Source organism: Salmo trutta, chromosome 3, assembly GCF_901001165.1.
Source record: "Salmo trutta chromosome 3, fSalTru1.1, whole genome shotgun sequence".
NCBI classification, from domain to species: domain Eukaryota; kingdom Metazoa; phylum Chordata; class Actinopteri; order Salmoniformes; family Salmonidae; genus Salmo; species Salmo trutta.
The window spans coordinates 21,359,313-21,383,569 of NC_042959.1; the positions used below are offsets into that span (position 1 = coordinate 21,359,313).

General features: G+C 42.0%; 1 protein-coding gene across 2 annotated transcripts in view; it reads right to left on the minus strand.

Annotated features, from left to right (window-relative positions):
- Window positions 1-21,224, minus strand: part of LOC115170160 (palmitoyltransferase ZDHHC9) — a 44,787-nt gene extending 23,563 nt beyond the window's left edge. For both annotated transcript variants that reach the window (XR_003870976.1, XM_029726506.1), the window contains exons 1-2: window positions 20,347-21,224; window positions 6,676-6,836 (exon numbers count right to left, since the gene is read on the minus strand). Coding sequence is in view for 1 of the 2 variants with exons in the window: in XM_029726506.1 (XP_029582366.1) it covers window positions 6,676-6,836; window positions 20,347-20,510 (325 nt within the window). In the remaining variant the exon portion in view is untranslated. The remainder of the gene's footprint in view (window positions 1-6,675; window positions 6,837-20,346) is intronic.
- Window positions 21,225-24,257: the final 3,033 nt, after the last annotated feature.

Below are 24,257 nucleotides of genomic sequence, written 5' to 3' on the forward strand. Positions count from 1 at the left end.
CAATGTTACTATGGAATACTGAAGTATAATTACAAGCATTTCATAAGTGTCAAAGGCTTTTATTGACAATTACATGAAGTTGATGCAAAGAGTCAATATTTGCAGTGTTGACCCTTTTTCAAGACTTCTGCAATCCGCCCTAGCAAGCTGTCAAATAACTTCTGGGCCACATCCTGACTGATGGCAGCCCATTCTTGCATAATCAATGCTTGGAGTTTGTCAGAATTTGTGGGTGTTTGTTTGTCCACCCACCTCTTGAGGATTGACCACAAGTATTTAATGGAATTAGGGTCTGGGGAGATTCCTGATCATGGACCCAAAATATCGATGTTTTGTTCCCCGAGCCACTTAGTTATCACTTTTGCCTTATGTGCTCCATCATGATGGAAAAGGCATTGTTCGTCACCAAGCTGTTCCTGGATGGTTGGGAGAAGTTGCTCTCGGAGGATGTGTTGGTACCATTCTTTATTCATGGTTGTGTTCTTAGGCAAAATTGTGGGAAGCTTGTGGAAGGCTACCCGAAACGTTTGACCTAAGTTAAACAATTTAAAAGGCAATGCTACCAAATACTAATTGAGTGTATGTAAACTTCTGACCCACTGGGAATGTGATGAAAGAAATAAAAGCTGAAAAAACATTCTCTCTACTGTTATTCTGACATTTCACATTCTTAAAATAAAAGTGGTGATTCTAACTGACCTAAGACAGGACATTTTTACTAGGATTAAATGTCAGGAATTGTGAAAAACTGAGTTTAAATGTATTTGGCTAAGGTGTATGTAAACTTCCGACTTCAACTGTATGTAGTGTAAATCGCTTCTTTTAAATTATTCAAGTAACATTACTGAATACTGCCAGGGGGAATGAATGCTAGGACAGGTGGAGAGACAGCACAACTTGAACCAAATCAAACATTTACACAGTTTGCTCTAAAAGCATTGAGGCCATACCACCCCCAAAGTCTTTGCATGATTGAACAAGAGGCTATGCAAGAAAGTAGAATACATTTTTTAAAAGGATCTTGCTACCACCTTTGATGAAAAATGTGTAAATCAACACAGTGTACAGGACAAATCAACACAGTGTACTGTACAGGACACAAGACGGTGGTCAAATGGCTTCATCAAATGCTGCAAAACATGTTTAAAGAAACACCAGGCTTTTTAACAAATCACAATGTCGAATCACAGTAAGTTATATCAAACCACTTTCCACTTAAAACCATTGCTTTGTGAATGAATTCATGTAGCTAGCTAGCACTCCAGTGGTGAATGAGACCATACGTGCGGTCCTTTGTGAAGAGCCGGTCCTGGTCGGCCCATTATATATTCCAGGAGGATAGGCTCTCATCCGATTAGTAGTCCTCCAGGAGCCAGCCACTAACGGGTCTAAGTGACAGAGCACCACAGCTGAGCCTTCATCAATATGCCGGACAGCCTGGGTTCTAGAGCCCACACATCTGCACCTGCCTGTCTCCCATTAACACACCCCACAATCCATCACAGACCCCACCGATTGCCACGCTGGCCAATGATGGCACATTAAAGATATTTTGGGGATGTAAACGCAAGATGAAAACTATTCTGGCGACTCTACCAATAAAATGAGGCAGGCATGCTAGAACGTCACGATTCAAAATTTGCAGGTAAAACCTTTGCAGTGGTTTTAGGTAAGGTAGTTGATGCAAATGAGTGACTTGCGAAATGCGCTCATTAAAAATAACCTCCGATCTCCATCTTGCTAGATACTATTTTGTATTTTTTCAAGCGGATAAACTAGTGACGTACTGTAGGCAGTGACGTATTTCCTCTATGCCAAAAAAGTATATAACTGAACCCAGACCCAAGTCACTTTTGCCTAGGGTCAGATGTTTTGAGACTAGTGTACGATGAGGAAGACCAGTTTGAGAGGAGTGCAAAATAGGTTGAGGGCAGAATCCTGCTGCAGAACAACAAACACAATCTGTGGCTCAAAATACTAAACAAGGTCATGTCACACAAACTGAACGGCCTTGCTGTTCTAAATTGTGCCATTACAGCCATTGTTAGACCAAGGATGAGAATGTTAGCCCTAAATCCATTAATATGTTAGCTAAATAGCCATTAGCCGAACAGGCAATAATTCACATGTTATCCTAATAGGCAATAGCCTTTAGCATGTATCACTGCTGTCTCACTGGAAGGCCTGAGTCAGAGCCATCACAAAGGAAGCATATCAGTCCAAGAAGCAATATCCATTAGCATGTTAGCCCAATAGTATGACTATGTATTCTGACTGGAAGGCTTGAGTCAGAGCCGTGACAAAAAGGAGCACTGCCAGCAAAGGCACTCTCAGTGGACCACCTGCAGCAGGGGCAAATCATTTCCAGACCGCTCATCTGGAGAGGAACTCTGACCAGTCTCCCACCCAAGCCTCTCGACTGTAATGAGAGAGGATGGGGGGGATGCATGAAGGGCACTGTGAATCTTCCCTGCACATTGAACAGCTAGAAAGAGAGAGAGAGGGAGAGGGTTGGGCTGTGGCTGGGCTACTGCAGAGCAGACAGGCTTTTCCCTCTAGAGACAGACAGGAAAGAGAGGCTAGCTGAAAGAGTGGATAGTCCACTAGGGAGTGGTCAGGATATCAAAACAAAGGCCATTAGAAGTGCAGCAATGTACAGCATGTTCATTAAGATCCACATCTGGCTAGCTTATACGAGAAAACATAGGAAGAACACGTCTGCAAAACCCTCCTATTTGGTTGTGCCATTATAACAATTAATGCATACTACTGTTGTCTAGGTAATGAGAACGGCATGGAGGGCCAAATTGATGAATTCAGACTTCATCAAGGCTCGAAACAGTACACCTCAAATTGCAGAAAAAGTCAGTAACAATGCAGGGGTGTGACTAGGGGATAAGCTCAGAACAACATGGATGATTAGCTAACCTTTAGTGGCATAAAGCATAACAAACATGAATTAACCAACAGGAAGGGGCTCTGGTCTCCACACTGCTGCTTGAAACACACACACACACACACACACACACACACACACACACACACACACACACACACACACACACACACGTCTGCTGCAGTATTCATGACCCCAAAATGCTTTACACTTCGCTTGCTTCTTAATCGCCTCGGGTGGTGGGCCACAGTCCTCCTAGGCCCCACATCCGGAAGAGACTTCGCTTGCCCCTACCCCTTAGGCACTTCATGTACATCGGAGAGGATTAGATAGGCCTGAGCAGCATGACAGTAGCTCCACCTTGCCCTCTGATAGGCTAGATGGAACGCTCGCAATATTGCTTACCTTAAACTCTTAAATTCTTTCAGAGCTACAGAAAATGTCACATTACATTGATTCACTTTGGGTTTCAAATCTACAAATACACTTAACAAAAAAATGCAACCAATTTCGAAGCTTTTACTGAGTTACAGTTCATAAGGAAATCAGTCAATTGAAAACAATTCATTAGGCCCTATTCTATGCATTTCACATGACTGGGAATACAGATATGCATCTGTTGGTCATAGATATACAGTACTAGTCAAAAGTTGCGACAACAACTCATTCAAGGTTTTTCTTAATTTTTTTCAACATTGTAGAATAGTGAAGACATCAAAACTAATAAATAACATATGGAATCATGTAGTAACCAAAAGGTATTTTATATTTTTGATTCTTCAAAGTAGCAACCCTTGATGACGGCTTTGCACACTCTTGGCAAAGCTGTCAAAAGAGTCTGTACACAGCCCATCTTTATTGCAAAATAGGAAGCCAATTCTAGATTAATCTTTGGATTGGAGATGCTTAATGTGAGTCTGGAAGGAGACTTTACAGTCTCACCAGACACCTATGTACACTGCTCAAAAAAACAAAGGGAACACTTAAACAACACAATGTAACTCCAAGTCAATCACACCTCTGTGAAATCAAACTGTCCACTTAGGAAGCAACACTGATTGACAATACACTTCACATGCTGTTGTGCAAATGGAATAGACAACAGGTGGAAATTATAGGCAATTAGCAAGACACCCCCAATAAAGGAGTGGTTCTGCATGTGGGGACCACAGACCACTTATCAGTTCCTATGCTTCCTGGCTGATGTTTTGGTCACTTTTGAATGCTGGCGGTGCTTTCACTCTAATGGTAGCATGAGACGGAGTCTACAACCCACACAAGTGGCTCAGGTAGTGCAGCTCATCCAGGATGGCACATCAATGCGAGCTGTGGCAAGAAGGTTTGCTGTGTCTGTCAGCGTAGTGTCCAGAGCATGGAGGTGCTACCAGGAGACAGGCCAGTACATCAGGAGACATGGAGGAGGCCATAGGAGGGCAACAACCCAGCAGCAGGACCGCTACCTCCGCCTTTGTGCAAGGAGGAGCAGGAGAAGCACTGCCAGAGCCCTGCAAAATGACCTCCAGCAGGCCACAAATGTGCATGTGTCTGCTCAAACGGTCAGAAACAGACTCCATGAGGGTGGTATGAGGGCCCGACGTCCGGTGCTTACAGCCCAACACCGTGCAGGACGTTTGGCATTTGCCAGAAAACACCAAGATTGACAAATTCGCCACTGGCGCCCTGTGCTCTTCACAGATGAAAGCAGGTTCACACTGAGCACGTGACAGATGTGACAGAGTCTGGAGACGCCGTGGAGAACGTTCTGCTGCCTGCAACATCCTCCAGCATGACCGGTTTGGCGGTGGGTCAGTCATGGTGTGGGGTGGCATTTCTTTGGGGGGGCCGCACAGCCCTCCATGTGCTCGCCAGAGGTAGCCTGACTGCCATTAGGTACCGAGATGAGATCCTCAGACCCCTTGTGAGACCATATGCTGGTGCAGTTGGCCCTGGGTTCCTCCTAATGCAAGACAATGCTAGACCTCATGTGGCTGGAGTGTGTCAGCAGTTCCTGCAAGAGGAAGGCATTGATGCTATGGACTGGCCCGCCCGTTCCCCAGACCTGAATCCAATTGAGCACATCTGGGACATCATGTCTCGCTCCATCCACCAACGCCACGTTGCACCACAGACTGTCCAGGAGCATGCCCAGGCGTTGTAGGGAGGTCATACAGGCACGTGGAGGCCACACACACTACTGAGCCTCATTTTGACTTGTTTTAAGGACATTACATCAAAGTTGGATCAGCCTGTAGTGTGGTTTTCCACTTTAATTTTGAGTGTGACTCCAAATCCAGACCTCCATGGGTTGATAAATTGGATTTCCATTGATTATTTTTGTGTGATTTTGTTGTCAACACATTCAACTATGTAAAGAAAAAAGTATTTAATAAGATTATTTCTTTCATTCAGATCTAGGATGTGTTGTTTAAGTGTTCCCTTTATTTTTTTGAGCAGTATATTTATAGTTGTCCACATATTCTAAGTCAGAACCATCCAGAGTAGTGATGCTGGACGGGCAGGCAGGTGTGGGCAGCGATGAGTTGAATAGCATGCATTTAGTTTTACTAGCATTTAAGAGCAGTTGGAGGCCACGGAAGGAGTGTTGTATGGCGTTGAAGCTCGTTTGGTGGTTTGTTAACACAGTATCTAAAGAAGGGCCAGATGTATACAGAATTGAATCTGTAGGTATCCAAACTTTGACTGGTACTGTATGTATGTATTTTTTTAAAAGGTAGGGACATGGATCAAAAAACCAGTCAGATTCCAGGAAATCTGTACAGATGCTTGCGAGATGGGGATGTGCATTATGCTGAAACATGAGGTGATGGTGGCAGATGAATGGCACGACAACGGGCCTCAGGATCATTGTCACATTCAAATTGCCATTGATACAATGCAATTGTGTTCATTGTCCGTAGCTTATGCCTGCCCATACCATAACCCCACCATGGTGCACTCTGTTGACAACATTGACACTGCTCGCCCACACGACGACATACACGCCGTCTGCCATCTGCACGGTACAGTTGAAACCGGGACTCACAGCAGCATGCCAGTGGGCATCAAATGTGAGCATTTGCCCACCGAAGTCGGTTACAAACTGTGGTCAGGTTAAGACCTAGGTGAGGATGACGAGCACGTAGATAAGCTTCGCTGAGACGGTTTCTTGCAGTTTGTGAAGAAATTCTTCGGTTGTGCAAACCCACAGTTTCATCAGCTTTCCGGTGGCTGGTCTCAGACCATCCCGCAGGTGAACAAGCCAGATGTGGTGTTCCTAGGCTGGCGTGGTTACACACGGTCTGCGGTTGAGAGGCCGGTTGGACGTACTGCTAAATTCTCTAAAATGATGTTGGAGGAAGCTTATGGTAGAGAAATGAGCATTCAATTATCTGGCAACAGCCCTGGTGGACATTCCTGCAGTCAGCATTCCAATTTCATGCTTTCAAAAGTTGAGACATCTGCAGCATTGTGTTGTGTGACAAAACTGCACATTTTAGAATAGCCTTTCATTGTCCACAGCACAAGGTGAACCTGTTCAATGATCATGCTGTTTTATCAGCTTCTTGATATTCCACAAACTTTTTGTTGTTGAGAATGAAGCTTTGTGTGTGTATGGAACACTTCTGGGGTCGTTTATTTCAGCTCATGAAACATGGGATCAACATTTTACATGTCGCGTTTATATTTCTGTTCAGTGCATATATGGGATATGGCCTAGGGGTTGTTTCTATACAGGGCCAAGGGAAGAATGATAACACAGGTAGGGTAAACTTTCTCACCGATCTCCATCTCGATGAAGGTGGCCTCTTCGGGGAGTGCGCGCAGCAACACCCCCGGGTCACTGAAGCTGGTCCTCAGCAGCATGGCCATGACGAAAAAGAAGAGGAGGATAGCGAAGACCGGGATGGCAGGGGACAGGTGAATTGCCAGGTATGGGCACCTGCAGATGTGACAAGAGGACCATAGGTTAATAATATTCCCACACCACACAACTCTCTATGTTGACTCTGAATACTCCATAGTGAGTGATTATAATGTGATTGACTCGTGAAACACTAAGCTAAAGCAGGGTAGTTACAATACCATGTGATTATTCTATTTAGTTATGATGCAAATCCTCATGAATTGTGAGTGGAACATTTTAATTTCTTGTCTTCAATTTCACACTCAATATCTGATATTTCTTTATATGTATTTACATGGCCCAGGAGCAAATCTGTGTTTCCCCTTTATGGCAGCACAATAATACGGTTGTGAAGATAACTATACCAGCGGTTGAAGAAGCCCTCGTCTTACACATGAGACTATTAGAATCCCCTAATTGTCAACAAAAGTGCTGCACAAACAGTCGGCACTGAGAAACAAGCCTCTACACGTCCTTGTAGAACTGTGTTCAGAAGTTGTTTACTGACGCAGCATGCAGTTAAAACAGTTTGGTCTGCAACCCTTCCCTAGGGCTTCACACACACACACACACACACACTGCAGCCATGGCCCAAGAATCAACAACAGCCGGAGACCATGTTTACACTTCTAAACGCTCTCACCCTCCGGAGGGGGGAGGAGCAGTATTAACACGAGTCCAATTGGCACGCCTAAACTGTAAAACTGCCAATAGACTCAGGACGCCACTCTGCAGCCAGGACGCCCCACAAAAAAAGCCCATTTTCCTGTCATGGTGGCAAAGGCATTCTGTAAAGTGCTGCGGCAGATTGGCAAGCACCACAGGCCACTGCATTGAGCTATTTATAGAGAAGCTGCTCTCTTTCCCCATGTGGAGAGATCACACATCCACAATGTAAGGAGATGGAGATATATATATATATATATATATATATATATATATATATATATATATATATTAGTACCAGTCAAAAGTTGACAACTACTCATTTAAGGGTTTGTCTTTATTTTTACTATATTCTACATTGTAGAATAATAGTGAAGACATTAAAACTAATTAAATAACACGGACTCATGTAGTCAGCAAAAAAAGTGTTAAACAAATGTAAATATATTTGGACACCTACTCATTCAAGGGTTTTTCTGTATTTTTATTTATTTTTTGACATTGTACAATAGTGAAGACATCAAAACTATGAAATAACACCTACAGAATCATGTAGTAACCAACAAAAAAAAAAGTGTTAAACAAATAAAAATAGTTTATATTTGAGATTCTTCAAAGATGCCACCCTTTGCCCTGATGACAGCTTTGCACACTATTGGCACTCTCTCAACCAGCTTCATGAGGTAGTCACCTGGAATGCATTTCAATTAACAGGTGTCTCTTGTTAAAAGTTAATTTGCGTAATTTCTTTCCATCTAAATGCGATTGAGCCAATCAGTTGTGTTGTGACAAGATAGGGCTATCTTCTGTATACCACCCCTAATTGGTGAAAGACCAACTCCATATTATGGCAAGAACAGCTCAAATAAGCAAAGAGAAACAACAGCTTCATTACTTCAAGACATGAAGGTCAGTCAATTCTGAAAATTTCAAGAACTTAAGGTTTCTTCAAGTGCAGTCGCAAAAACCATTATGTGCTATGATGAAACTGTCTCTCATGAGGACCGCCACAGGAAAGGAAGACCCATAGTTGCCTCTGCTGCAGAGGATAAGGTCATTCGAGTTAATAGCATCAGAAATTGCAGACGAAATAAATGCTTCAGAGTTCAAGTAACAGACATATCAAGAGTTCAGAGAATTGCTGCGAAGAAACCACTACTAGAGGTCACCAATAAGAATAAGAGAGACTTGCTTGGGCCAAGAAACACAAGCAATGGACATTAGACCGGTGGAAATCTGTCCTTTTGGACTGATGAGTCCAAATGAGATTTTTGGTTCCAACTGCCATGTCTTTGTGAGACGCAGAGTAGGTGAACAGATGATCTCCGTATGTGTGGTTTCCACAGTGAAGCATGGAGGTGGTGTTATGATGGTGACACTGTCAGTTATTTATGTAGAACTCAAGGCACACTTAACCAGCATTGCTACCACAGCATACTGCAGTGATACGCAATCCCATCTGGTTTGCGCTTAGTGGGACTATCATTTGTTTTTCAATAAGACAATGACCCAACACCCCTCCAGGCTGTGTAAGGGCTATTTGACCAAGGAGAGTGATGGAGTGCTGCATCAGATGACCTGGCCTCCATAGTCACCTGAACTCAACCAAATTGAGATGGTTTAGGATGAGTTGGACATGACACTGAAGGAAAAGCAGCCAACAAGTGCTCAGCATGTGGGAACTCCTTCAAGACTGTTGGAAAAGCATTCCAGGTGAAGCTGGTTGAGATAATACAAAAACAGTACCAAAAAAAAGGTATGACATGTATGCATTCACTACTGTAAGTCGCTCTGGATAAGAGCGTCTGCTAAATGACTAAAATGTCAAATGTAAATGTAATAATGCCAAGAATGTGCAAAGCTGTCATCAAGGCATAGGGTAGCTACTTTGAAGAATCAAAAATATATTTTGATTTGTTTAACAATTTTTTCATTACTACATGTTTCCATGTGTTATTTCATAGTTTTGATGTCTTCACTATTATTCTACAATGTAGAAAAAAGGGAAAATAAAGAAAAACCCTTGAATGACTAGGTGTGTCCAAACTTGACTGGTACTAATTTGTAAAACTTCCCTCTTCATAATAATCACATGTGTAATGCCATATAAGCTGTGCATGAGGCATTATAATGCACTGCTCCCCATGTGGAGATATGTCCTAGGAACACCCTCTTCATATTGCATAAGCACATGTATTACACCTAATGAGCTATAGATGACGCATATAATTCCTTATGAAGATAGAATGGGAAAGTATTACCACATCTGGTCATACAGTAAAGGGCAATGTCCTGCTGGACAGGTTGATGAGTCTTGTGTATTTCAGTATAACTAGTGTAACAGGATATGAGTTTGATCATGCAAGAGGTACTGTATGTTAAACGGAAATTATTTTCAAAACACCAGATTTTTTGTGGATCCTGATGTATAAAGATGGTGGATCTTCCTACAAAATCCCAAAACATAATCAATCCAAGAAAATGCGTTCTAGTTGAAAAACAAACTTTCTCCCAAATCAGTCTGGTACACATGCACAAGGCACGTTTATGATGGAAGCCCCAGACACTGACTGGTTAGGCTGGTTCTGTCATTCAGTTCCCTTTTAAATGTTTCATTTCCTCTTTTTGTTTGGGTGCCATTTTATGCTGACTCAAACACCATAGTGAAAATGTTCGGTAAGAGGGAGGAATAGGAGTATGGGGAGGGGTGTAGCTACAGTGTACAAGAGTGAGTCAACAAAACACAGGGTGACAAAGTCTACCTGTTCCTTTCACATTACGGAGATTGACTTGACTTCAGGATTTATTCCTTTGAACTCTTAGTGCCTTTTGCCCCACTATGTAGATTAGACAGGTAAGTGTGCATACTGGTGCCATACGTTTCCCCCCAGTACCTATTTAATAGTCTGGTTCCACATCTGTTTGCGCTGTGTCCAACTCCTTTGCCTTGACAATGACCATAGGAGTTGGAAAGACAGCACAAACAGATCTGGGACCAGGCTACCTTTTCAACACTAATGGAAAAATGAAAAGGAGCAGAGATCCATCCAATCAATATATATTTCCACTAGTTTAAGCCCTGAGGCAGATGGCCAGAGCTTTGTTTAATTTTTTTTAAACAATGCGATAAACCAGTCAAATTTAAGCATGGCCCTTTTCATTTTGCCATTTCAGTTTTTCCATCAACAGCGTAATTATTCACATTCAGACTCAACACTCATTGTCAGATTCTGTGTTCAGTATTATTTGCCTTCTGAAAATCTCTCAATATGATTGAATTTCATTTTCTTAAAAAAGGTCCAATGCAGCCATTTTTATCTCAACATCACATCCTTGCTGGGTTATAATTAAGCACCTTATTGTGATTTTTAATTGAAAACATGGTGAAAAAGAAACAAAAATAGCCATTTCTCAAGCAAGAATTTTGCTAGGACTGTCTGGGAGTGGTCTGAGTGAGGGGAAAACTGAAAACTAGCTGTTATTGGCCGAGGGGTTTGGAACTCTTATTGGTCTATTAACTAAGGCTGTCTCTGGACTTGCCAGTTCATGCAGCTTTAGTATTCTGATAATGGAGTTCTGGTAGAATCCAGATTGAGGAGAAATCCCCACACAATGCATCCCTGACCACCTCCTGAAGTAGTCAGACAGATCTGAACATAATCAGACCACAATGCGACTTTTGTGTGTCTAGACCAGTCTTTTCAATGAAAACTTTGTGTTCTCATAGCCGAAGTCGCATGTAACTGTAGACACAACCTAATTTACCAGCTGGTGATATCACAAGGCAGGCTACAACTCCCTCCCTCCAAAACAGGCAACATTTCAGGCAGTCTTTTCAAACAGATCTTACACTTAAAAAAATTATAAATACAAATTGAAAAAATAAATATCATAAAATTGAAAAACTAAATAAAAAAGGCATTATCCTAATTTTCACAATTTAGCAATATTCGTACCTGACCTCAGTGTGGAAAAATATATAAAAAACTGGAAATCTCGTTTGACTGCATTGGGCCTTTAATATATGTTTTCATATATTCCTTGTTTGTTCTTTCTCTTACCCGTTGTCGTCGGCGAGAAAGGCTCCTCAAATTAGTGTTCAAAGTAGGCTATATTTATGCTCTCAAGTCATCTCAAAATAACATCAAACTAAGCCATTGAACAACAAAATTCCTTTAAGATATCCAAATATGCAATTTCTCTGAACTATCCCTTTAAAATTGGGCCTTGAGCCCAACCTGCATGCCATAGAACCTGTACAATTTGTCACACACTTTCCTAACACATGAGGCTTGTAACAGCCAGTTATTTTTCATACATTGAAAGCTGAGCTAACATATCAACCACTGGCTCTACCTGGTATCAATTATAATAGGTAACAGATGCAGAGTAAACACTACTGTTAACTTTTAACCACTGGAGGGGAAGGGACATTTGATTGAGGGCTCTTGAATCCAGACTTTAAACCATTTAACTTCACACTCAAAACACTGATAAGAGGATAGGTACAGGACTTGTTAAGTAACAAGAAGTAAGAAATAATATTTTTGTGGTTCTCTTCAACTTTAGTTGAGGTGTCCATGAAACGGGTGCAATTCTCAGTTTGAGACTTTTCTGCCCAATTTTCTGCTTTTTAGCCCAGGACTAGGCTTAATCTGTGTCTGGGAAACCGTCCGATGATGCATTTCAAGAGTGGAGATGGAGAGGCCTCTAACGTAGAGACGTTGCAGCCTTAAAAAAGTAGAACCAAGGAATATGTCATGCCTTAGCCACTCCTGACATTTGCCTTCACTGAATATCTCATACCCAGCCTTTATGAAGTCATAACACCGGCGTTAGCTGTCTGTTGGAGAGCAGAAGTGAATCACAATAACAATGAATTATGTACTATATTGCTGCGCTAGCAGATCTGCAGTAGGCCTGCTGTGTAACTTCTCTCTTTTGTAAGGTCTCACACACACAGTAAACAGTTCTCTGACCCAGGAAATAGTTCCATAATATTCACCGCTGTATATTCTGACCAAAGTCCCTAGTGATCTCTAAGCCACAGTCATCTCAGCAACAACTGAGGCATGTTCTGCAGGTAGTATGTGACTCCTTATTCTACATGTCATGTTTGTTCTAGACATAAATCTCCTATCTGAACTTACCAAGGTTTGTGCCCGGTTGTCTTCATGACATATTGGCTTGAGACCAAGAATTGCCACAAGTATAAGACCTCAAAGTGCTGGCTGGACATTGCCCTTTGAACAATAAGAAAGGAACCCCAACCTACAGTAAGGGTGCAGTTTAGTGACATCAATATATACTGCTCAAAAAAATAAAGGGAACACTTAAACAACACATCCTAGATCTGAATGAAATAAATAATCTTATTAAATACTTTTTTCTTTACATAGTTGAATGTGCTGACAACAAAATCACACAAAAATAATCAATGGAAATCCAATTTATCAACCCAGGGAGGTCTGGATTTGGAGTCACACTCAAAATTAAAGTGGAAAACCACACTACAGGCTGATCCAACTTTGATGTAATGTCCTTAAAACAAGTCAAAATGAGGCTCAGTAGTGTGTGTGGCCTCCACGTGCCTGTATGACCTCCCTACAACGCCTGGGCATGCTCTTGGACAGTCTGTGGTGCAACGTGGCGTTGGTGGATGGAGCGAGACATGTTCCAGATGTGCTCAATTGGATTCAGGTCTGGGGAACGGGCGGGCCAGTCCATAGCATCAATGCCTTCCTCTTGCAGGAACTGCTGACACACTCCAGCCACATGAGGTCTAGCATTGTCTTGCATTAGGAGGAACCCAGGGCCAACCGCACCAGCATATGGTCTCACAAGGGGTCTGAGGATCTCACCTCGGTACCTAATGGCAGTCAGGCTACCTCTGGCGAGCACATGGAGGGCTGTGCGGACCCCCAAAGAAATGCCACCCCACACCATGACTGACCCACCGCCAAACCGGTCATGCTGGAGGATGTTGCAGGCAGCAGAACGTTCTCCACAGCGTCTCCAGACTCTGTCACGTGCTCAGTGTGAACCTGCTTTCATCTGTGAAGAGCATAGGGCGCCAGTGGCGAATTTGCCAATCTTGGTGTTCTCTGGCAAATGCCAAACGTCCTGCACGGTGTTGGGCTGTAAGCACAACCCCCACCTGTGGACGTCGGGCCCTCATACCACCCTCATGGAGTCTGTTTCTGACCATTTGAGCAGACACATGCACATTTGTGGCCTGCTGGAGGTCATTTTGCAGGGCTCTGGCAGTGCGCCTCCTTGCACAAAGGCGGAGGTAGCGGTCCTACTGCTGGGTTGTTGCCCTCCTACAGCCTCCTCCACGTCTCCTGATGTACTGGCCTGTCTCCTGGTAGCGCCTCCATGCTCTGGACACTACGCTGACAGACACAGCAAACCTTGCCACAGCTCGCATTGATGTGCCATCCTGGATGAGCTGCACTACCTGAGCCACTTGTGTGGGTTGTAGACTCCGTCTCATGCTACCACTAGAGTGAAAGCACCGCCAGCATTCAAAAGTGACCAAAACATCAGCCAGGAAGCATAGGAACTGAGAAGTGGTCTGTGGGCCACACCTGCAGAACCACTCCTTTATTGGGGGTGTCTTGCTAATTGGCAATAATTTCCACCTGTTGTCTATTCCATTTACACAACAGCATGTGAATTTTATTGTCAATCAGTGTTGCTTCCTAAGTGGACAGTTTGATTTCACAGAAGTGTGATTGACTTGGAGTTACATTGTGTTGTTTAAGTGTTCCCTTTATTTTTTTGAGCAGTGTATAATAATGAACTCTAAAAAAAATAACACTACAATTGGTTACTCAACTTAAGGACAATCAACTAAATGGGCAGTCATTTTAAAACCAGTTGGAATTGAAAACTGTCTGATATTAAATATTCAGAAACAAGTTGCATCAGCAACAAAAAGTTGTAACAGTGGAGCAGAACAAAGTGATTCATTAATAAATCAGATCACAACGATGTGATTCCATGAAATACCACATCAGTGACCTCTGACAGAGAGAGGAAAAAGGAACATAGTAGTGTGGAGAATTAATAAGAACCCAACAAGCCACTGCAATACAATGCCTGTGTTCCAAATGGCACCCTTTCCCCTATAGTGCACTACTTCTGACCAGGGCCCAGTGGAGTGCCATTTGGGACGCACACCATATTGATCTGAAAATTGAGAAGGGACCGAAACCTTAAGACCCAAAATGCTGCCAGAGTGGCAATGAGGCAGTACCGCACACCTGAGTCTTTTAAAGTGATATCAGACATTTCTTGGGAGAATGGTGGCATGCGTCATCCATTTCAAAGCACTTGGATGGAGGTGAAAAACATGTAAAGTGTGTCTCTCCCTAGCTATGAACAGGATAATTTCACTGAAATTCACTCTCCCTAATAACACAAAACCTTAAACAAGAAATCTTTCAGGGAACAAAGACTACTTCATGATAATTGGAAATAGATACAGTAGGTTCTAAATATGAAATCAGGGCACTGACTGGGTTGTGTTCATTAGACACCAAAATGAAGAAGAAAACAGACAACCAGGGAGTGACTACCTTTACCTGTTCAATCATAAAACACATTTCATTTGCTGATTTGGAGACATACACACAGAGGGGAAGATGGATACCCGGGGGGACCTCAGTTCTGTTACTAGATATCCTCTGGCCAGAGTAACACTAAGGTCAGCACGATCTCGACCCCTCCCGAGCCACACACAATATATTTGAGGGATCTGACCGGGAGAAGCCAGGGGCCGCTCTGCTAGACTAGCCACCCCCATGAGGACTTGTACAGCAGCAGCCAGGCCTTCAGTTCACAGAGCCAAATGACTATCAAAGCCTGAGCCTGTTCATTAAGCATCAAACAGAAGGAAAAAAATACAGAAAATTAGGGACCTGGACCAATAAGAAATGCTAATTTCTGTTTGTTGCAAAACATACAAAGACCACACAATAATGTTGTACAAATCAATGCTGGAAAAAGGAACAAAAGCATGGAGATTGCTTCATCCTACAACACCTGTTTTGTGTAGGTGTTGCTCATTTGTAGGGCAGCTACTCTTCAGGGGGAGCCTCCCTCACTAGACTGCTGATGGTTGGTGATAAGTAGAGGTTTACCCAGTTGGTTGGTTGTTCCTGGACTGGGTCCAGCCTGCTCAGAGTACACTGCCTCTCTGTCCTCCAATCTATGCCCTGTTGCTACTTTCTAATCCAAAAACGAACATGAAAGGAACCTGGCCTTAATGCAGTGAATTGATTCCCAAGGAAGAAATGTGTGTTTTGGATCTTCACGGACAAACATCAATATAATTAGTGGGAGGATAACTAAGCTGGATCTCCTAGAGTCATATAATCGTAGGATTCCTCTAAAGTTGTTGACCTTGAGCTGTCAGAACTGGGTTGTGTTTGTTACGGTACACAAAGCAAAACAGTTTGCAAACGAAAATGGAAAATGAACACGAGCATTTGTTCATGGCCAAGCTCAGATAGGACCTCTCAGTTTCACTCAGATTCAGGCCGTTTTCTTTAGTTTGGTGCCTAAAGAACAAACCCATGGTTAGATCTGTCTCCCCTCTGAAAACGACTACATATATTCAGCGTAAAGAGGATGCTACACCAGTGATGATTATCCTGACCAGTATCCTATTGGTGTAAACCATGAAAGCACAGCCATCAAAAGTGGTTTCCATCATTGTTTCCTTACTCACATACGACTAGTAGTTTAGTCTACAGAAATATTAGTAACATTCTTGCTAAATGAGGAATGTCAAACTGTTGCCAGATACAACAGATAATCACAGACCCTCCGTGTCCAGCTGCAGAATCTGTCCCATAGATGATCCATGGCAACCTCATTCCATAACTCCATGTGCTGTAGCCAACTCCTATTATCATGACATACAGTCCATAAAGGACATACAGTACCAGTCAAAAGTTTGGACACACCTACTCATTCAAGGGTTTTTCTTTATTTTGACCATTTTCTACAGAGTAGAATAATAGTGAAGACATCAAAACTATGAAATAACACTTAGTAAGTAGCATGTAAGCAAAAAAAAAAAGTGTTACACAAATCAAAATGTATTTTATATTTGAGATTCTTCAAAGTAGCCACCCTTTGCCTTGATGACAGCTTTGCACACTTAGCATTGTCTCAACCAGCTTCACCTGGAATGCTTTTCCAACTGTCTTGAAGAAGTTCCCACATATGCGGAGCACGTGTTCGCTGCTTTTTCTTCACTCTGCGGTCCAACTCATCCCAAACCATCTCAATTGGGTTGAGGTCAGGTGATTGTGGAGGCCAGGTCATCTGATGCAGCACTCCATCACCCTCCTCCTTGGTTAAATAGCCTTTACAGTCTGGAGGCGTGTTGGGTCATTGTCCTGCTGAAAAACAAATGAGAGTCCCACTAAGAGCAAACCAGATGGGATGGTGTATCGCTGCAGAATGCTGTGGTAGCCATGCTGGTTAAGTGTGCCTTGAATTCTAAATAAATCACCAACAGTGTCCCCAGCAAAGCACCCCCACACCACCTTCTCCACGCTTCACGGTAGGAACCACACATGCGGAGATCATCCGTTCACCTACTCTGCGTCTCACAAAGACACGGCGGTTGGAACCAAAAATCTCAAATTTGGACTCATCAGATCAAAAGGACAGATTTCCACCGGTCTAATGTCCATTACTCGTGTTTTTTGGCCCAAGCAAGTCTCTTCCTCTCGTTGGTGTCCTTTAGTAGTGGTTTATTTGCAGCAATTCGACCATGAAGGCCTGATTTACGCAGCCTCCTCTGAACAGTTGATGTTGAGATGTGTCGGTTACTTGAACTCTATGACGCATATATTTGGGCTGCAATCTGAGGTGCAGTTAACTCTAATCAACTTGTCCTCTGCAGCAGAGGCACGTACCTCTGGGTCTTCCTTTCCTGTGGCGGTCCTCATGAGAGCTAGTTTCATCATAGTGCTTGATGGTTTTTGCGACTGCACTTGAAGAAACTTCTTGAAATGTTCCAGATTGACTGACCATGTCTTAAACTAATGATGGACTATCGCTTCAGTTTGCTTATTTGAGCTGTTCTTGTCATAATATGGACTTGGTCTTTCACCAATAGGGCCATCTTCTTTATACCACCCCTACCTTGTCACAACACAAGTGATTGGCTCAAACGCATTAAGGAGGAAAGAAATTCAACAAATTAACTTTTAACAAGGCACTACCTCATGAAGCTGGTTGAGAGAATGTCAAGAGTGTGCAAAGCTATCATCAAGCCAAAGGGTGGCTACTTTGAAGAATCTCAAATATAAACTATATTTGTTTAATACTTTTTTGGTTACTACATGATTCTGTATGTGTTATTTCATAGTTTTGATGTCTTCACTATTATACAATGTCAAATATATATATATTTTTAAATACAGAAAAACCCTTGAATGAGTAGGTGTCCAAACTTTTGACTGGTACTGTACATACAGTCCAAATAGCTCATGGGACAAGGCCAGATCCGTGGGAATTGGAGAAGTCCTGTCTATATAGATGTCTCTCTTTAGGTGCAGATTTTGATTTGTTTGGCCCATGATCCATGGGCATTTTAAGATTTAGACATCTATGTGTTAGGACAGGTATTCCCAATGTGATTCACCTTCACATTTACAATCAATCCCCCCCTCGCCATAGTGGCCATGTTTCACTGCCAAAAATAAAATTAAACCATCTAGTGTTCAGCGAAATAAAAACAATGTCAAATACAGGTAGCCTAGTCAAATAATTAACATCCAATCACATCAACCGTTACCCTCTAGCGGGAATTCCACTAAGAGTCCGTATGTAGCCAAAGCGTAGCTGCTGCTCATTCCATTTGCTCCAAAATTGATAAAATGGTTAAATAAAAGTAAGGCCCGCGTCCATAGAGACACATACCAGCTCTACTGGTAGTACTGCTACTACCAGCAGTACTACATGTATCGTATAGTGTGTGGGGCAGGCGTACAATGATGGCAAAAAACAACATTTGAGAGTGTGCTGACCCTGGTGCTAGAGGGGGTACGCAGCTGCAGGTTAAATGTTTGAAGGGGTACGGGACTATAAAAAGTTTGGGAACCACTGTGTAAGTACATTTAATTTTTTTTGTTGTGGAAGTGAAAGATCCCAGCTATCACTTCAGTTTCCGGTAGAGCAGTGACTAGATGTTGGTTAGTGGTAGTGAGCTACTCTCTCAAACATGACTCCTGAAAAGCATGAAAACCACTGTGCCTCTTTCTTCAGCAAATTGTCATTAGCCTGTCAAGGGGCTAGATCTGATATGGCTCAAATTGCTCCGTAATGGAGTTTTGAATTACAGCCCCTGTTCCCCAGCTCAATCTCTATGTTAATATTCAGTCCTCCCCATGAGGGATAATTATGGGGCAATTGTAATACGAACGTAGTGTGCTGGTGATCTGGCCATTAGTTACTGTTGGGCCTGGTCCAACCTCAGGCGCTAAACTAGTGGGATCAGCAATATCAGTCTCCACTCCAGCCCAGGGGCGGACAACATTTCCCTATGTTCTGTTTATTAGGCCAAAACGTTTCAATAATGTAAAATTAAATTGAGCGTTATTGATTGGACGAGTCCAGATATAGCCACTCCCTGTTTCAGTCCGTTTTCTTACATTTGGTGCCTAATGAACACGACCCAGACTCCCATTGAGCGCACACAGCGATGGAAAGGGCTGCACATTTACTGTAAGGCCAGAGGCCTCAGGGAGCTGCAGTCCACAGTCACTAATGTAGGTTCAGAGGCCCCAGGGAGCTCCAGTCTGCAGCCACTGCTGTAGCTCCCCTCAGCAGTCCACTGGATGATTACATTAGGCCAAGAAGCCTAGCAGTGATGGTCCCTATCCAGTAGAAGCACTTGGAAAAACTTGATTCCAGCTGTTAGAATATCATGCAATACATTTCATGGAGGGAAACATTTTGTATTTATAAGGGGAGTGCAAAACTAGTAATCAGCCTGGACACACTGGACCACTTTTCCTTGAGGCCCCCCATTTTTTTAAATTAATTAATGATAATTCTGCAACAAACAAAAAAATATTTAGACAGGCACACTGACAAGGCATTGCCCGAACTGCTCTTTAGCCAGTCTGTTTCTGGGGGGCTACGGTTTCACTCTGAAACCTCAGTTGTAAAACACCTGGCCAGCTAGCTCCACTAGGTTAAAGGGTTACAGTTAGGGGAAGGGTTAGCTAACATACTAAGTAGTTGCAAAGTAGCAAGTAGTAGAAAAATTGGTAATTAGCTAAAAAGCTGAAGTTGTCCATGATGAGATTCAAACATGCAACCTTTGTTACCTAGATTTCATCCACCACAATCAACTTCTGTCATATGTAGCCCTACTAAACATATACTACTAATTTGAGTGTTACGGATTTACACTTACTATGTTGCGTCGTCTATGAGACCAGCCTGTAAAGCTAGGTTGACGTTTTATTATTATTATGTTCTGAAAGGCAATGCTTAATGTTGAGCAAGGGCCCATTTCACTGGACAGTAAGGGAATTCAATATTTAAATATGCATGACTATATATTAATCAATAATGGTTCCTGTCTGATACCACTCAGCCAACGATTTTTGTGGAGAGAATTTTTCTCAATATTTTATGCGCCTTATCACTTAATTCATAGCTTGGTGCAGGGTAAATAAAGGCTATATTTAGGCCTACTACAGGTTATTAGTTTCATCGGACTTGCGGCCCTAAAAGTACCTCATCCTAGAAAACATTTTACACACCTAGGGAAACGTCATTTTGACAGCTTGCTTGCTTGTTTGATCATCGCCCAAATAAACAATGGATAAACAGATCTACTTACTCGAATGCGAAGAACAGGGAGCAGGTGCCAACGATGAGAAATAAGGTTAGATAGAAGACGCCTTTCTGCCGGGCCATCATTACGCGTCCATCACAGCAGAAAGTGTTTTTCCCTGGTAGCTTTTCCCATTTTCGTACCTTCCGTGTCATCATTACCGCCGACATACTGACAGTTTTCGTTCAACTCAGTAATCTATAGTGACATATGTTTATAGGCCACTGTATGTAAATTACAATATTTACTTGACTTTCAAAACGAAAATTATACGCTAAAGTACATTTCCCTGTGACAGGAAAAATCCGTGAGATCCGTTTTTTCCTTCAACTTTAAACGGGCGATTCAGCTCACAAATATGCCTATTCCTATGAACACTCCACGTCAGTTGCTCTGAAATGACATGATTGTGAAGCACTTGTCGTTCGTGTCATTCATTTTAACAAATCCATGCATCTATCCATATTTTCGGCAATCAAAGTTCTCCTCGTTTCAGTGCGTCCACCTCCTTCCAGTGCCAGAGGGCTTCCATTCTAGAGTAGAACAGTAATCAGTATCCTAAATTCTGCCCTTTAATAACGGAATTTGTTTGAGTCAGATCTTCTTGGCCCAAAGGAAAGAAATCCAGTCTTGCTACTCGCATCAGGAGCGTGGACCTTAACCGAGTGACATCCATAAAACTGATAATACATGTGGGCACATGACAGTCATCGCTTGGTTTATGTTGATATTAGTCTATTCAGTAAGACATAATAATAAATGTTAAAAAATTAGGCCTATATCATAAATAATCGTTGCCTAAATAAGGTGTGTTGGTTTTGCTTTCCCGCAGGACGCGATGCGAGTTTGTCTCGTTTCTGATCAATGGGTGCAGGAAACACGCCTAGATTAAAATGTCTTATTTTAAAGGGGCAGTACAGTAAGCAAGGAACAAAGGAGGTTGAGTTCTCTATTTGAAACATTGGGATATTACGCTACCAATCAAGTAATGGTAAAAAATATTACCAGACACTAAATAATTGCAGTGTTTGTCTTCCGGAAATAATACATTCTATCCTTTTATTTTCTATTCTGTTCTGTACTGAACAAAAATATAAGAGCAACAATTTCAAAGATTTTACTGAGTTACAGTTCATATAACGAAATCAGTCAATTTAAATAAATAAAGTAGGCCGTAATCTATGGATTTCACATGGCTGGGAATACAGATATGCATCTGTTGGTCACAGATACCTTAAAAAAGGTAGGGGCGTGGATCAGAAAAATGGTCAATATCTGGTGTGACCACCATTTGCCTCATGCAGCATGACACTCTTTCGCATAGAGTTGATCAGGCTGTTGATTGTGGCCTGTGGAATGTTGTCCCACTCCTCAATGGCTGTGCGAAGTTGCTGGATATTGGCGGGAACTGGAACATGCCGTCTTACGCGTCGATCCAGACCCTCCCAAACATGCTCAATGGGTGAAATGTCTGGTGAGTATGCAGGCCATGGAAGAACTGGGACATTTTTAGCTTCCAGGAAATGTCTACCGATCCTTGCGACATGGGGCCATGCATTATAATGCTGAAACATGAGGTGATGGCGGCAGATGAATGGCACGACAATGGGCCTCAGGATCTCATCACAGTATCTCTGTGCATTCAAATTGCCATGATAAAATGCAACTGGGTTCGTTGTCCGTAGCTTATGCCTGCCCATACCATAACCCCACCACCACCATGGGACACTCTGTTCACAACGTTGACATCAGCAAAACCATCGCTGACGCTACGCCGTACACGTGGTCTGCGGTTGTAAGGCCGGTTGGATATACTGCCAAATTCTCTAAAACAATGTTGGAGGCAGCTTATGATAGAGAAATTAACATTACATTCTCTGGCAACAGCTATGGTGGACATTCCTGAAGTCAGCATGCCAATTGCACGCTCCTTCAAAACTTGAGACATCTGTAACATTGTGTTGTGTGACAAAACTGCACATTTTAGAGTGGCCTTTTATTGTCCCCAGTACAAGGTGCACCTGTGTAATGATCATGCTGTTTAATCAGCTTCTTGATATGCCACACTTGTCAGGTGGATGGATTATCATAGCAAAGGAGAAATGCTCACTAGCAGGGATGTAAACAAATTTGTGCACAATATTGTAGAGAAATACTATTTTTGTGCATATGGAAAATGTATAGGATCTTTAATTTTAGCTCATGAAACATGGGACCAACACTTTACATGTTGCGTTTATATTTTGGTTCAGTATAATACTCTACTCCACTCCACATTCTATATTTTTCTATTGTGTTCTATTCTGCTGTGTTCTGTTCTACTGTGTTCTGTTCTACTGTGTTCTATTCTACTGTGATCTATTCTATTGTGTTCTAGTTGACTGTGTTCTATTCTATTGTGTTCTATTCTATTGTGTTCTATTCTGTGTTCTATTTTACTGTGTTCTATTCTATTGTGTTCTATTCTAGGCTAGAGTGTCTATTATCATTGTCAATAAAAAAAAACAACAAAGAACATAATTGTGTCTGTAACATGCATTCTCCATAGAGAACAAAGCACACAGATGTTAGCCTACTCCTTAACAGAAAACCATAGGTAGAAAATCTATATCCTTCATAATAAAATTTGTCTATGGAAAAATCGTATTACATGTCATCAAATAGGGGGAAATTAGTATTGATCAGTATTGGTTTAAAGTACCCATTTTCACAATTTAGGCAAATGAGCAAATCCTATCAGCACATAAAGAGATCCACTGTTCAGGACATAACCCATGCTTAAAGAGCATCAGCAGGAACTCCAGTGAGGATGAGAGGGTCGTAAAGGAACTAGAGGAGGAAGAGAAGAGAGGGGGTTGGGCAGATCCTCCGGAAGGGCTGGACCGGAGGTAGTAAACAAGCAGATCAGGAACCATTCTGTCTACATCATCACCACCAGGGATTCTGTCTATTTCAATCAGCCAATCTATGACTTGTCAGAGGCTACCATGAGTAGTATAAAACTTGAGTTTATTGTTTAATTCGATATCATCATCCACAGTTGTTTTCTGAATCATAATGTCACTTGGGATGTCAGGATGTAGGCTTTTAGAATTTTTTACCCTCTAAATAGTGAGGTAAAATCAGGGATTAATATTAATTGAGCACAAAACAATTTGATTTATACAAAACATACTCTGGAATACTGGAGGTTATGCCGTGTTTGTTCTTTGTATGTTAAATAATTGTATTTGTGATAACTGAATGACAATTCGCACCAAAAAAACAATATCAATGATAAATGTTGATTATTGATAACGTTGCACATGATTTTCATGGTAAATCCCTTAACCTGTAATTTGAACATGTAGAATCACATAGAATGCCAAGATATCCTTCCAATTATATAAACCTCCATCATAAAATCAGATGTTCTAAAGATAGACCATGTTTGTTCCCTTGTTTGCTCACTTTTCCACATCAATGACACTTCCGTAAGTTATTGCCCACACACAGAAGAGATGCAGAGCAGGATGTAGCCATTAAGTTCCCTGTAGCTCAGTTGGTAGAGCATGGTGTTTGCAACACCAGGGTTGTGGGTTCGATTCCCACGGGGGGCCAGCACAGAAAAAAAATGTATGATATGTATGAAATTGTATGAAATGTATGCATTCGCTACTGTAAGTCGCTCTGGATAAGAGCGTCTGCTAAATGACTAAAATGTAAATGTAATTAACAAAGTCTCATGAATTCATAACGACTGTCAACAACTGATAGCATTCATGTCTCTGACATCCTCAGCAAATGTTTGATGTTCCAATGTTCTTTTATTTAACTGGAAATGTAAGAATTGTCTCATTGTTTGATCATCTGTTATCTCTATGTCAATAAAGAGTCCCAGGGACAGGGGTTGATAACCATTTATAGACTTACATCAT